The 14,967-nt window shown below is 39.4% G+C and overlaps 1 protein-coding gene across 1 annotated transcript in view; it reads right to left on the bottom strand.

The window, feature by feature from the left end:
* Window positions 1-14,967, bottom strand: part of CD226 (CD226 molecule) — a 92,281-nt gene that overhangs the window by 16,111 nt on the left and 61,203 nt on the right. Inside the window, exon 4 of the mRNA XM_007189943.2 lies at window positions 8,015-8,362. Coding sequence (XP_007190005.1) covers window positions 8,015-8,362 — 348 coding nt within the window. The remainder of the gene's footprint in view (window positions 1-8,014; window positions 8,363-14,967) is intronic.

The following is a 14,967-nucleotide window of genomic DNA, read 5'->3' as shown; positions in this document are numbered from 1 at the left end:
GCAACGAAGACCAAATGCAGCCAAAAATAAATACATAAAATAAATAAATTTATTAAAAAAAGGAAAGAAAGATAAATACAGTTAAAACAATTTAAAGCACGTTAGTGAGATATATAAATGAGTAACTTACTCGAGGACTGCAAACCTCCAGGCTACGTTCCTGCCAATGACAAGTATTTACAGCTGAGTTATAAACCCTTAGAAAGGCTTGGGATATAAATGCTGCCAGGTCCTTGCCTCAGAGCCAGGCGGGTAAGAGCAGGCATTGATGTTTACTATTTATATTTTATTAGAGTCTGGGGTGGGGTTAGGGACTGGGGAAACCAAGTAACTTAGAAACTAAATATCTGGACCAAAAAACATGTTGGGAAAAACTCAGAGATCCTGACCCTCTACCCAGCCCTGGGCAGGTCATGGTAGATACCAGTAAAAGTTATTCTTGCTGTCTTACCTCATTAAAAAGAAGAGAAATATTTGATTTCGCTCTATGTACAGATGGGATACACACTGTGTGTGTTCCCACAGGATAGATGTGTGTTCCCACAGGATAGATGTGTGTTAGTTGACAGACGCAGCACTATCAGGTTGATTCCAATTTTTGACTCACTGTACAATGCAAACATCCAATCTTCGTCCCACATTAGACACTGATTTGCTGAAAAAATAGATGGAGGAGGGAAGCCTTGGGCTCTAAGTCCTATCTTCTAATTCTTTTCCCCGGAAGACCCTGACGTAAGATCACTTGATCTTCTGGACACTTTTTTGGCAACTGCAAAATGAGGATGAAATCAATCCAAGGGTGGCTATGGGGGTGGCGCTAGATAAAACATGTAGAGGGGCTTTATATATTTAAGCACCACATAATGTAAACTATTAAGAGTGAACTTATATTTTGTACGCACACATTCAAAATTAGAGTTAAATAACTAGTTTCTATTCTTTTTGAAATTCCATGTTGCACTAGTCATGTATAACAGAGGATGCTTGTTCCTGTAACTAGATTCACCTTTCTGGGGAAAGGTAGAAGTGGTGTTGATAAACATGTATAAAATGGTTGTAGCTTTGGAGGACCACCGGAAAAAATGGTAGTCTGAAGTCTGTTGAACGTTCCTGTATGCCTGAAATACAGGCATGGTAATATGATTCCAAGTTTTCAAAGGTCAACTTTCTTTGTGCAGATCAATTCTATACTCTTTGTATTTCAGAAACCTTTCCCTGTTTTATAGGAAGAAGGTCCTAGGGAATAAATTATTTTCAGAGAATTAAAGGGCCATGACATCAATCTCTAATTTTTCTTCTGAGTGAATAGTAACTATTCCTCCTCAAAGTGAAAGTATTATCATATATGTGGAATCTAAAATATGACACAAATGAACTTATCTATGAAACAGAAACAGATTCACAGACATAGAGAACAGACTTGTGGTTGCTAAGGGAGTGGGGGGAGGGGGAGGGGTGGGTTGGGAATTTGGGGTTAGCAGATACAAGCTATTATGTATAGAATTGATAAACAGCAAGGTCCTACTGTATAGCACAGGGAACTATATTCAATATTCTGTAATAAACCATAATAGGAATATAAAAAAGTATATATATACATGTATAACTGAATCACTTTGCTGTACAGCAGAAACTAACACAATATTGTAAATCAACTATACTTCAATAAAACAAAAAAAAAGTATTATCAGATTTTAACTGAGAAACATAAGATGCAGAGAATCTAAATAATTGTCCTGTAATTACAGAGCAAGCCAATGAGGAAGAGAGTTTCTAATCTTATGTACACGTTCTGCTGCAATGGTTTTGCCTCTCTTGATGGAAAATAGTTTCCCAAGTGACTTAAACACTTTAAAACTTTACATCAGTTGAGAAACACATAGTCTAAGATAGGCTGTAAAGTCTACTACTCAACAGGCTGACCGCAGTAGCTACACTTTCTGGTGTCACTATGTGCACTGGCTGTACTCTGGGCCATAGCTCTCTACAGCGATTGAAGTACCGTAAGGGTACCCAAGTCAGCATATGCGGCACAGGGATGGTGAACGTTCTGATTTGGTAATTTGTTGAGAAAATTTTCAAGGCTGACTCCATCATATTAGATGTCTCACCTTTCTACCCAAGTATTCCTTAGTCTTACGTTATATTTCTTAAAATATTTCTCCATTTTCATAAACAGATATTATTTATTAAACGAGATTGTATTTACGCATCACAAGTCAGAATGTCAAGACCTGTACACTTCCTGCTCACTTCTGTGGTGAATTAGTGTGCAGAAAAGAGTTAATGTAGCAGCCCGAAGACTGCTGGCCTTAGAAAGGCCTGGTTACAAGGTTGGCCCTTGGCTAGTGTGTGGGAACTTGGATTTGGGGAGTGTTCTCACCATTTCTTAACTGTTAGGGTGGTTTACTGAGTCTAAACTGTTGATACAAACAATGTGGTTTATGCTAAACACCTGCTTTCCTTCTGACTTTGAATTTCCTTCTGAATTAGTCCTTTTGACTTTGCCCCACGCATCTTTTCCCTTTGCTGATTTTGCTTTGTATCCTTTTGCTGTAACAAATCAAAGCTATATCTTTGGAATGTAATCATCAAAGAAGAGAGAGCCCATATCTTCCAATTCTGTGGCAAGGTAGAAGCCTAACTTCCAAGGGCACCTTGCTCCGAGGTGCAAAACTACCTCCTGGCGTAACGATGTAAGAAGCTCATTCTTCCTTTGGATAAAGCCAACTAGCTAACACAGATGGTCATAGCAGGTGAATTTAGGATGGGCTGTGTGTGACAAATGATGCTATCAAGTCCTCCTACTTGAGGACTAGTTACTGTTTACCTTGAGAACATGCATATAATGGGTTGTATCTGCCAGGCTTTACAAAAGGTTAAGATTTCCTTCTGTCTTTGCAGTCTCTTAGTGGACTGCCTGTGATGTGTATCACAATTCTGGTTTCATGCTTATTCAACAATAAAATTGTTTTCTTTCCCTTCTTCCTTTGTGGAGCACTTTTCTGGGTAAGGAGGAGATTTTGTTTCCAATTCTAATTCCCCAACACATTGTTGTTATTACTGTTGTTTAACCAAGTGTAACTCTACATTACTGTGTCACTATCATGCTTATCCATGAGGATATAATAGGAAATTTTTCAAATGCTCCACTAAAATCAAGATGAACATTTTACCCATGCAATAAAACATAAGTAGGCATAACATACCATTTAAATTATTTATTTATTTAGCTGTTCAAGATAAAGGTCCATAAATATAAGAGACTATAACTCTTCAGAATATTTAATATAGAAAATAAACTTTTGTTTTTTCTTGGGAGATTTTGAAGGTTAAGTCCTTGCTGTCCTTATTCTGATGACTAATAACTCCAGCTCTGGGTTCAATGGTCATTAGTCAGCTACGAGAACTAGAGGGAGAGCAGGATTTGAGAGGAAGGAGGAACTTAAGATGGAAGGAGGGTGTGTTTGGGAACTCTGAGCCGATCCCAGGGAAGTTGCTCAAGGGAGCAAGCTTTCCCACAGGGAGATTCTGCTGGGCGGGTCTGGTGAAGACCTTGGAGGCAGGTGTTTGCAAAGCCAATGAGTCACGTGAGAGCTGAGCTCTCACCAGTCCTCTCCAGCAAGAACCTTAATTCGCCTTTGCCTGGAGGCTACTCCTAAAGTTCCCCTAGTCTGTTCCTGGCGTGGACATGACTTCATCAGCAACCAGCACTCCCCTCCAGACCCTGATACCTACTACCTGATTCTGCTTGTCCCTCATATGACTGTGTGAACACCCTCCCTCACGTGACTTCAGGATACCTGCAAACCCCAGAAAAGGGGACAAGTCAGTGGGGAACCCGCAGACACAGCACCTGGGGTGACCTGAGCAGGTGGAGCTGGAAGAAAAGAGTGGGTGATCAAACTCCCACTCCTTTGCCTACAGATGCTCTACATGTTGGTTCAGTAGGTAACCCACTGTACCTAGAAACCTCCTAAAAGGATGAACGCAAGGCTGTGGAACTCCACAGTAGCCAGCTTCTCTGGTGATGTTGCTGTTGATGGCAGTAATGATTTTTTCCTTCCACTTGGAGAAGCAATATAGTGCCACAGTTAAGAAAAAGAACCCTGAAGCCAGTCTGCATGGCTTTGAATCCCAGCCCCTCTCCCTACTAGCTGTGAAACCTTGGATAAGGCTTCATGCCTCACTTAACCTCTCCATGCCTCACTTTCCTCATCCATAAAATGTAGATAATAATAGAGCTGTTGTGACAACTAAATGAGTAATTACCAGTAAGTTCTTAGAGTCACTGGCACAAACATAAGCATAACGTGTGAGTTTGTCACGTAGTAGCCAAGACAAAGCCCTGTGACACTTAGTTCTTATAATTGCTATTTATAACTTTTCCCTTGGGTCCTTAGAAAACTTTATACTTCAAACTATATGGCATTTATAAAGGACTATATATAAATGTGCTATAAATGTCATACGGATATTTTCAGAATATGAAACAGACAGCAAGCTTTGGGCTGAATATTTACCTCCAAATATTCTATCCAACTTAAGACATTTTAATTAAAAAACTGTTTACTAAGTGCTCTACAAAACATGTGAAAGCTAATGCCTGGCTATAAGAAATAAGCGCTCTGGTAATAATTGCAAAATCTGCAGCTTTATGCTCTAGAGTTTAATTATCCATCTGATCTCTCCATTTTTAAAATAGCCAGTGATTAAAAAAAAGGAATTGCATGATTGGATTTCAAAACTGATATCTTTACTTATTAGACCAGGAAGAGAAGACAGTAGCCAGCATAAAAGCAAAACAACCTGTTTTGATTAAAGTATTTGGGATTTGTGTGTTTCTTGTGAGTGTAAAATTGCCCACACAAGCACATGTATTTATTGAATGTTTACCATATGGCAGATTGTTCCACCTAACAATATTCACAGTTATCTTAATTCACAAAATTTGTGTATATACACATACAAATTAAAAGAGTGAAGAATTTATCTCAGTGCTCTATATAAAACATGAAAAAATCAGAATAATGGTTATACTTTGCAAGCCTGTATTTTTTTATATTTGTAAACTCACCTCTTATGTGGCCCCAATTTGGGGGTCATTTGCACATCCATCATGCCCTTGAGCTTCTTTGATTTGAAGCCACAGAAAATATCCCATCCTTTGTTAATGTAGTTTCTCATCTCAATATTTACTCTTTACTTGCCTGTGTCCATCACTGTGTTGATAGGGATTTTTCATTTCACTCACTATTCACCTTAGCTAAAGCCATTTCTCACTCCTCACCAGTGCCGTGGAGAGCTTTAAACAGTTCAACCTTACATCCGTGAAAGGAAGAATCTCTTCCTGTGGGTTAATTAAATAAAACACTACTCTTATACTTAAAGGATTGTGAACATCATAGTTATTTTTGAGTTTTAGGCAAAGTGAAATGCATCAAATTAACTCTGGAAATGAAGTTTAGAGTGACCAATGAGAATTACAAAATATTTATTTTATTAAATTATCCAAGCATACTCCTCTGTTAAATAAATAACTCTTAAAAACCCCTGAATCGTTTCAGTGTAAATAACTTTCAGATACAAATGGGGGTTCAAAGATGGATCTCTACAAATGACAGATCCGTGTTTATTCTTCATTTCTTGCTCTTTTAAATAACACAGACCTCTGCAAACCTACTAGGTCACCTTTGAATATCTGTCAAGGGTCAGGTCAGTACATGTTTGAAATACCTCAGTTGAAGTTGGAAGTAGTTGTCTGACTAATTGAATTGTAATACTTAAAACTAGAATTGCTATTAAGAATGAAATGCCATTAATCTTACATGAAGAACTAATTTTTTTTTTTAATTTTAAGTAATTTTCTACTTGCCTTTGGGGAAAACTTCACACAGTCATCTAAGTTCAGTTTCTAATAAGGCTCTAAGAGACAATTACAAGCTGTTAACAATTCCCAGATGCTTTAAAATAAAAAAAGCACACACACGACAAAGGAGTCCAAATGGCTATTTTGCCTTTGGAGTCATTAGGCAGGTCTCTCACACAAGTGTGGTCATGGATTTTAAGTGGGAAGAAAATCAGTACATTTTTCTGAATTTGAATTCCTACCTGTACTCTAAGTTCCTAAGGGGAGGAAAGTGTCATGAAAATTACTTGAAATTCAGGCTGAGGATAAAGATCCACTTAAAGAAAAGCAGTTCCTAGGATTACCTATTTCTAATACCACCAACTTACTTTGTTTATAGTAGTGATAACAATACAAATTCATCAATGTTCCTTATGTAAGAGCACCATCAAATCCACTTAACATTAGATTTTCAACATTTCCTTCTCTCTGATATTAACTTGTCAATCCAATACCTTGTTTATCTACACAAATACGGTACGTATAAACAATGACTGCAGGCAAACATTCCAGGACTGTGTGCCTTAGGAAAGATGAATAAATCAACGTGTGGGCTCACAAAACAAACTGAAAGACTGACTGGTTGCTTTTTTTTTTTTTTTAATTAGATGTCTCATAAAAGAACTGATGTGGGCAGAGGCAACTGTAAAGCTACAACGACATAATAGGCCCTGATTGAGTAATCAACTCACTTGTGATGTTGGAAACAGTATGTTTCATCTGGATACCCACTTATCACCCAGAATTTTAATAACATAACTAAACTGGGCTAAAAATTGTAGTTGATCCGTATTGGTAGAGGCTATTTGAGCCTGCAGGCAGTGACACCAGTGCTCTGGGATTCCGGTCCTATGGTTCTATCGTATAAATTAACTGTCATGGACATTATTTTCTATGTAGGAAGAGATGATAAAAGGCTGAGGTTCATCACACCGGGTCACGGAAATGGACGTATCTGGCAGCCCAGCGCATACCAGCTCAGAAAACTGCCATGCCTACAATAGTTGCATCTATTATAAATTCAGAGGAGTGGGACAGAAGGTTCTGGATTAATAAATCCCTAAAAAAATACATTTTGTCTACAACTTCAAACTGTTTAGGAATCCAAATCACCTGGGAGAAAAATGAGTGAATTTTAGCAGAAACTAAGGCCAAAGAAAGAAATGAAGTTTATTTCTCCTCCGTAATATTCTCATGGTCTAACTCAGGAGCACAGAGTCCAGAGGCAGTAATCTCCACCAAGCCATCACAAGCAAGATTCAGAACCTACAGCATCTATTCCTCTACGCTACCCCTTGGTTGACCCCATACCTCACAGAGGAAAGATACAGGATCTCTTGGCTGTGGCCCCGTGATTTCCTAATGAAAATTTCTGCAATCTCCATTTATAATTTCCATCCTCCACGTCTATTGACTAGCAATTATACACCATTTATATAGAATATGCAAAACAAGAGAACTAAAAAAAGGAAATCACCTTTTTGAAAGATATATATGTGAACAAAGTTCATGAAAATTTTCTCCCCAAACATTGCAGTGGACCTTCTGAGAGTTCAGGTTTCTTTGATCAGCAATCACTAAACCTCAAATGTTGTGTTGATGAAGAAAACCTAGAAATAATCCAGCTAGAAAACTGGGAAATAATATAGACACAGTCCCTACTAGACATACAGAAATATTAACATACACAGAATCGGTCAAGAACACTTATTAAGCACATTCTGGAAAGATACGTTGACAGCTCTAAGCAGAGATGTCATAATCCTTAATCTCAAATAATTTCTAATTTAAGAGTCGGGACCATTGCAAATAGACGAAGTTATTAAATGACTCAAGGGTATCAGTTTCCTAGTTATAAAAGTTTGAGAAATTCAAGATGCTTGATGGTTCGATGTCAGGGAAGCAGTTTGAGCTAATATGAAAAGATTGTGAAAAAGATTGATGGATTAGCAAGGTAAACACTAACATTCGATAACTGACAACTTACTATATTCAATCATTAAAGATATTTTGAATAATAAAGTCATGAAAAAGACAAAAGAAACCAATCCACAGTGGCTGGCTTTTTCCATTTTTGACACGTTAAGGCATCTGTCACCTACTCACCATCGGTTATGATCAGTCTCATCACGAAGGTTTCAGTTTCTCCTGTGCTGGCTTTGAAGCCACAGCGGTAGAGTCCTGAGTCAGAGGCCATAATGTGGGGCATGGTGATGAAGGTCCTCCTCATTCCCTGGGTGCAGTTGCTCAGTATCTGTCTTGGGTACTTTGAAGTGTAACTTCTTCCTTGGGACAAGTTGCAGCTAGTTAAGAGGTCAATCTGATGGGGCTGGATCTTTTCCCATGTAACTTCTTGTAACAGCCATTTCATTTGAGGCTGGCAGGTGAGTGTGACATTTTTTCCAGGTTCTGAGACTGTCTGGCTATTTGATGGCACAGCTGTCTCAAAACCGTCTGAAAAGAAGAAGCAAATGATTATACTTCGGTCCTCGAATTCTTGGATGCTAAGGCGGAAGCCACCCAGAAAGTTCTATCAAAATGATTGGTGATGGACAGGAGACCTGCAAGATGGCGAAACAGTAAGACGTGGAGATCACCTTCCTCCCCACAAATACATCAGAAATACATCTACATGTGGAACAACTCCTACAGAACACCTACTGAACGCTGGCAGAAGACCTCAGACCTCCCAAAAGGCAAGAAACTCCCCACGTACCTGGGTAGGGCAAAAGAAAAAAGAAATAACAGAGACAAAAGAATAGGGACAGGACCCACACCAGTGGGAGGGAGCTGTGAAGGAGGAAAGGTTTCCACACACTAGGAAGTCCCTTCGTGGGCGGAGACAGCAGGTGGTGGAGGGGGGAGCTTCGGAGCCACGGAGGAGAGCACAGCAACAGGGGTGCAGAGGGCAAAGCGGAGAGATTCCCGCACAGAGGATCGGTGTCGACCAGCACTCACCAGCCCGAGAGGCTTGTCTGCTCACCCGCCGGGGTGGGCGGGGGCTGGGAGCTGAGGCTCGGGCTTCGGTCGGATCGCAGGGAGAGGACTGGGGTTGGCTGCGTGAACACAGCCTGAAGGGGGCTAGTGCGCCACGGCTAGCCGGGAGGGAGTCCAGGAAAAGGTCTGGAGCTGCCTAAGAGGTAGAAGACCATTGTTTCCTGGTGCACGAGGAGAGGGGATTCAGAGCGCCGCCTAAACGAGCTCCAGAGACAGGCGCAAGCCGCAGCTATCAGCGCGGACCCCAGAGACGGGCAGGAGACGTTAAGGCTGCTGCTGCCGCCACCAAGAAGCCTGTGTGCGAGCACAGGTCACTCTCCACACCTCCCCTCCCGGGACCCTGTGCAGCCCGCCACTGCCAGGGTCCCATGATCTAGGGACAACTTCCCTGGGAGAATGCACGGCGCGCCTCAGGCTGGTGCAATGTCATGCCGGCCTCTGCCGCTGCAGGCTCGCCCCCCATCCCTACCCCTCCCTCTCCGCGGCCTGCGTGAGCCAGAGCCCCCGAAACAGCTGCTCCTTTAACCCCGTCCTGTCTGAGCGAAGAACAGACGCCCTCAGGTGACCTACACGCAGAGGCGGGGCCAAATCCAAAGCTGAACCCTGGGAGCTGTGCGAACAAAGAAGAGAAAGGGAAATCTCTCCCAGCAGCCTCAGGAGCAGCGGATTAAATCTCCACAATGAACTTGATGTACCTGCACCTGTGGAATACCTGAATAGACAACGAATCGTCCCAAATTGAGGAGGTGGACTTTGGGAGCAACTGTAGACTTGGGGTTTGCTTTCTGCAACTAATTTGTTTGTGGTTTTATGTTTATCTTAGTTTAGTATTTAGAGCCTATTATAATTGGTAGATTTGTTTATTGATTTGGTTGCTCTCTTCCTCCTTTCTTTTTTTTATATATAGATATATATATTTTTTTCCTTCTCTTTTTGTGAGTATGTTTATGTATGCTTCTTTGTGCTTTTGTAGGTATAGCTTTGTATTTACCATTTGTCCGAAGAGTCTGTCTGTCCATTTTTTGTTTGTTTGATTGTTTGTTTAGTATAGTTTTTAGCGCTTGTTATAATTGGTGGATTTGTTTTTTGGTTTGGTTGCTCTCTTTTTACTTTCTTTTATTAATTACTTTTTAATAATTATTTTTTATTTTTTATCTTAATAACTTCATTTTATTTTATTTTATTTTTTAATTTCTTTCTTTCTTTTTTTCTCCCAGCCCAGCGGCTGACAGGGTCTTGGTGCTCTGGCCGGGTGTCAGGCCTGTGCCTCTGAGGTGGGAGAGCCGAGTTCAGGACATTGGTCCACCAGAGACCTCCTGGCTCCACGTAACATCAAACAGCGAAAGCTCTCCCAGAGATCTCCGTCTCAATGCTAAGACCCAGCTCCACTCAACAACCAGCAAGCTACAGTGCTGGACACCCTAACCAAACAACCAGCAAGACAGGAACACAACCCCACCCATTAGCAGAGAGGCTGCCTAAAATCATAATAAGGTCACAGACACTCCAAACCACACCACCGGACGTGGTCCTGCCTACCAGAAAGACAAGATCCAGCCTCATCCACCAGAACACAGGCACTATTCCCCTCAACCAGGAAGCCTACACAACCAAAAGAACCAACCTTAGCCACTGGGGGCAGACACCAAAAACAACGGGAACTACAAACTGGCAGCCTGTGAAAAGGAGACCCCAAACACAGTAAATTAAGCAAAATGAGAAGACAGAGAAACACACAGCAGATGAAGGAGCAAGGTAAAAACCCACCAGACCAAACAAATGAAGAGAAAATAGGCAGTCTACCTGAAAAAGAATTCAGAGTAATGATAGTAAAGATGATCCAAAATCTTGGAAATACAACGGAGAAAATACAAGAAATGTTTAACAAAGACCTAGAAGAACTAAAGAGCAAATAAACAGTGATGAACAACACAATAAATGAAATTTAAAATTCTCTAGAAGGGATCAATAGCAGAATAACTGAGGCAGAAGAACGGGTAAGTGACCTGGAAGATAAAATAGTGGAAATAACTACCACAGAGCAGAATAAAGAAAAAAAAAATGAAAAGAATTGAGGACAGTCTCAGAGCCCTCTAGGACAACATTAAATGCACCAACATTCGAATTAAAAGGGTCCCAGAAGAAAAAGAGAAAAAGAAAGGGACTGAGAAAATATTTGAAGAGATTATAGTTGAAACTTCCCTAATATGGGAAAGGAAAGAGTTAATCAACTCCAGGAAGCACAGAGAGTCCCATACAGGATAAATCCAAGGAGAAACACGTAAGACACATATTAATCAAACTGTCAAAAATTAAATACAAAGAAAAAATATTAAAAGCAGCAAGGGAAAAACAACAAATAACATACAAGGGAATCCCCATAAGGTTAACAGCTGATCTTTCAGAAGAAACTCTACAGGCCAGAAGAGAGGGGCAGGACATATTTAAAGTGATGAAGGGGAAAAACCTACAACCAAGATTACTCTACCCAGAAAGGATCTCATTCAGATATGAAGGAGAAATTAAAACCTTTACAGACAAGCAAAAGCTAAGAGAATTCAGCACCACCAAACCAGCTTTACAACAAATGCTAAAGGAACTTCTCTAGGCAGGAAACACAAGAGAAGGGAAAGACCTACAATAACAAACCCAAAACCACTAAGAAAATGGTAATAGGAACATACATATCGATAATTACCCTAAATGTGAATGGATTAAATACTCCAACCAACAGACACAGGCTTGTTGTATGGATACAAAAACAAGACCCATATATATGCTGTCTACAAGAGACTCACCTCAGACCTAGGGACACATACAGACTGAAAGTGAGGAGACGGAAAAAGATATTCCATGAAAATGGAGATCAAAAGAAAGCTGGAGTAGCAATACTCATATCAGATAAAATAGACTTTAAAATAAAGAATGTTACAAGAGACAAGGAAGGACACTACATAATGATCAAGGGATCAATCCAAGAAGAAGATATAACAATTATAAATATACATGCACCCAACATAGGAGCGCCTCAATACATAAGGCAACTGCTAACAGCTATACAAGAGGAAATTGACAGTAACACAATAATAGTGGGGGACTTTAACAATTCACATACACCAATGGAGAGATCATCCAAACAGAAAATTAATAAGGAAACACAAGCTTTAAATGACACAATAGACCAGAAAGATTTAATTGATATTAATAGGACATTCAATCCAAAAACAGCTGATTACACTTTCTTCTCAAGTGCGCATGGAACATTCTACAGGATAGATAGAGAAAATTACAGACCAATATCACTGATGAATATAGGTGCAAAATTCCTCTACAAAATACCAGCACAGAATCCAACAACACATTAAAAGGATCATACACCATGATCAAGTGGGATTTATCCCAGAGATGCAAGGTTTCTTCAATATACACAAATCAATCAATGTGATACACCATATTAACAAATTGAAGAAGAAAAACCATATGATCATCTCAATAGATGCAGAAAAAACTTTTGACAAAATTCAACACCCATTTATGATAAAAACTCTCCAGAAAGTGGGCATAGAGGGAACCTATTTCAACATAATAAAGGCCATATATGAAAAACACACAGCAAACATCATTCTCAATGGTAGAAAACTGAAAGCATCGTTCTAAGTTCAGGAACAAGACAAGGATATCCACTCTCACCACTCTTATTCAACACAGTTTTGGAAGTCCTAGCCACGGAAATCAGAGAAGAAAAAGAAATAAAAGGAATCCAAATCGGAAAAGAAGAAGTTAAGCTGTCACTGTTTACAGATGACATGATACTATATATAGAGAATTCTAAAGATGCTACCAGAAAAGTATTAGAGGTAATCAATGAATTTGGTAAAGTAGCAGGATACAAAATCAAGGCACAGAAGTCTCTTGCATTCCTATACACTAATGATGAAAAATCTGAAAGAGAAATTAAGGAAACACTCCCATTTACCATTGCAACAAAAAGAATAAAATACCTAGGAATAAACCTACCTAAGGAGACAAAAGACCCATATGCAGAAAACTATAAGATGCTGATGAAAGAAATCAAAGATGACACAAACAGATGGAGAGATATACCATGTTCTTGGATTGGAAGAATCAACATTGTGAAAATGACTATACTACCCAAAGCAATCTACAGATTCAATGCAATCCCTATCAAACTACCAATGGCCTTTTTCACAGAACTAGAACAAAAAGTTTCACAATTTGTATGGAAACACAAAAGACCCTGAATAGCCAAAGCAATCTTGAGAATGAAAAATGGAGCTGGGGGAATCAGGCTCCCTGACTTCAGACTATATTACAAAGCTACAGTAATCAAGACAGTTTGGTACTGGCACAAAAACAGAAATATAGATCCATGGAACAGGATAGAAAGCCCAGAGATAAACCCACACACATATGGTCATCTTATCTTTGATAAAGGAGGCAAAATAATACAATGGAGAAAAGACGGCCTCTTTATTAAGTGATGCTGGGAAAACTGGACAGCTACATGTAAAAGAATGAAATTAGAACACTCCCTAACACCATACACAAAAATAAACTCAAAATGGATTAAAGACCTAAGTGTAAGGCCAGACACTAGAAAACTCTTAGAGGAAAACACAGGCAGAACACTCTATGACATAAATCACAGCAAGATCCTTTTTGACCCACCTCCTAGAGAAATGGAAATAAAAACAAAAATAAACAAATGGGACCTAATGAAACTTAAAAGCTTTTGCACAGCAAAGGAAAACATAAACAAGATGAAAAAACAACCTTCAGAATGAGAGAAAATATTTGCAAATGAAGCAACTGACAAAGGATTAATCTCCAAAATTTACAAGCAGCTCATACAGCTCAATATCAGTAAAACAAATAACCCAATCCAAAAATGAGCAGAAGACCTAAACAGACATTTCTCCAAAGAAGAGATACAGATTGCCAACAACCACATGAAAGGATGCTCAACATCACTAATCATTAGAGAAATGCAAATCAAAACTACAATGAGGTATCACCTCACACCAGTCAGAATGGCCATCATCAAAAAATCTACAAACAATAAATGCTGGAGAGGGTGTGGAGAAAAGAGAACCCTCTTGCACCATTGGTAGGAGTGTAAATTGATACAGCCACTATGGAGAACAGTGTGGAGATTCCTTAACAAACTAAAAATAGAACTACCCTACAACACAGCAATACCACACCTGGACATATACCCTGAGAAAACCATAATTCAAGAAGAGTCATGTACCATAATGTACGTTGCAGCTCTATTTACAATAGCCAGGATATGGAAGCAACCTAAGTGTCCATCGAGAGACGAATGGATAAAGAAGATGTGGCACATATATACAATGGAATATTACTCAGCCATAAAAAGAAACGAAGTTGAGTTATTTGTAGTGAGGTGGATGGACCTAGAGCCTGTCATACAGAGTGAAGTAAGTCAGAAAGAGAAAAACGAATACCGTATGCTAACACATATATATGAAATCTAAAAACAAAAAAAAACAAACAAAAAAAAACGTTCTGAAGAACCTAGGGCAGGACAGGAATAAAGATGCAGACACAGAGAATGGACTTGAGGACACAGGGAGGGGGAAGGGTTAGCTGGGACAAAGTGAGATAGTGGCATGGACTTATATATACTACCAAATGTAAAATAGATATCTAGTGGGAGGTAGCCGCATAGCACAGGGAGATTAGCTCGCTGCTTTATGACCACCTAGAGGGGTGGGATAGGGAGGGTGGGAGGGAGATGCAAGAGGGAGGAGATATGGGAATATATGTATATGTATAGCTGATTCACTTTGTTATAAAGCAGAAACTAACACACCATTGTAAAGCAATTATACTCCAATAAAGATGTTAAAATAATTAATTAATTAATTTAAAAAATGATTGGTGATGTTATTTCACGTAGTTTCACTAATTGTAAATATCTTTACACCACATTTTATGTAAGAAAAAGGCTTTTGAAAGAAGCTAGAACATAAATAGAAAAGAGGATATGACTGTTCACACATATTCCTTCAAGTTTT

Source organism: Balaenoptera acutorostrata, chromosome 13, assembly GCF_949987535.1.
Source record: "Balaenoptera acutorostrata chromosome 13, mBalAcu1.1, whole genome shotgun sequence".
Classification (NCBI taxonomy): Eukaryota; Metazoa; Chordata; class Mammalia; order Artiodactyla; family Balaenopteridae; genus Balaenoptera; species Balaenoptera acutorostrata.
Note: the sequence above shows the minus strand (reverse complement) of the source record. Positions and strands in the feature narration are given on the sequence as shown.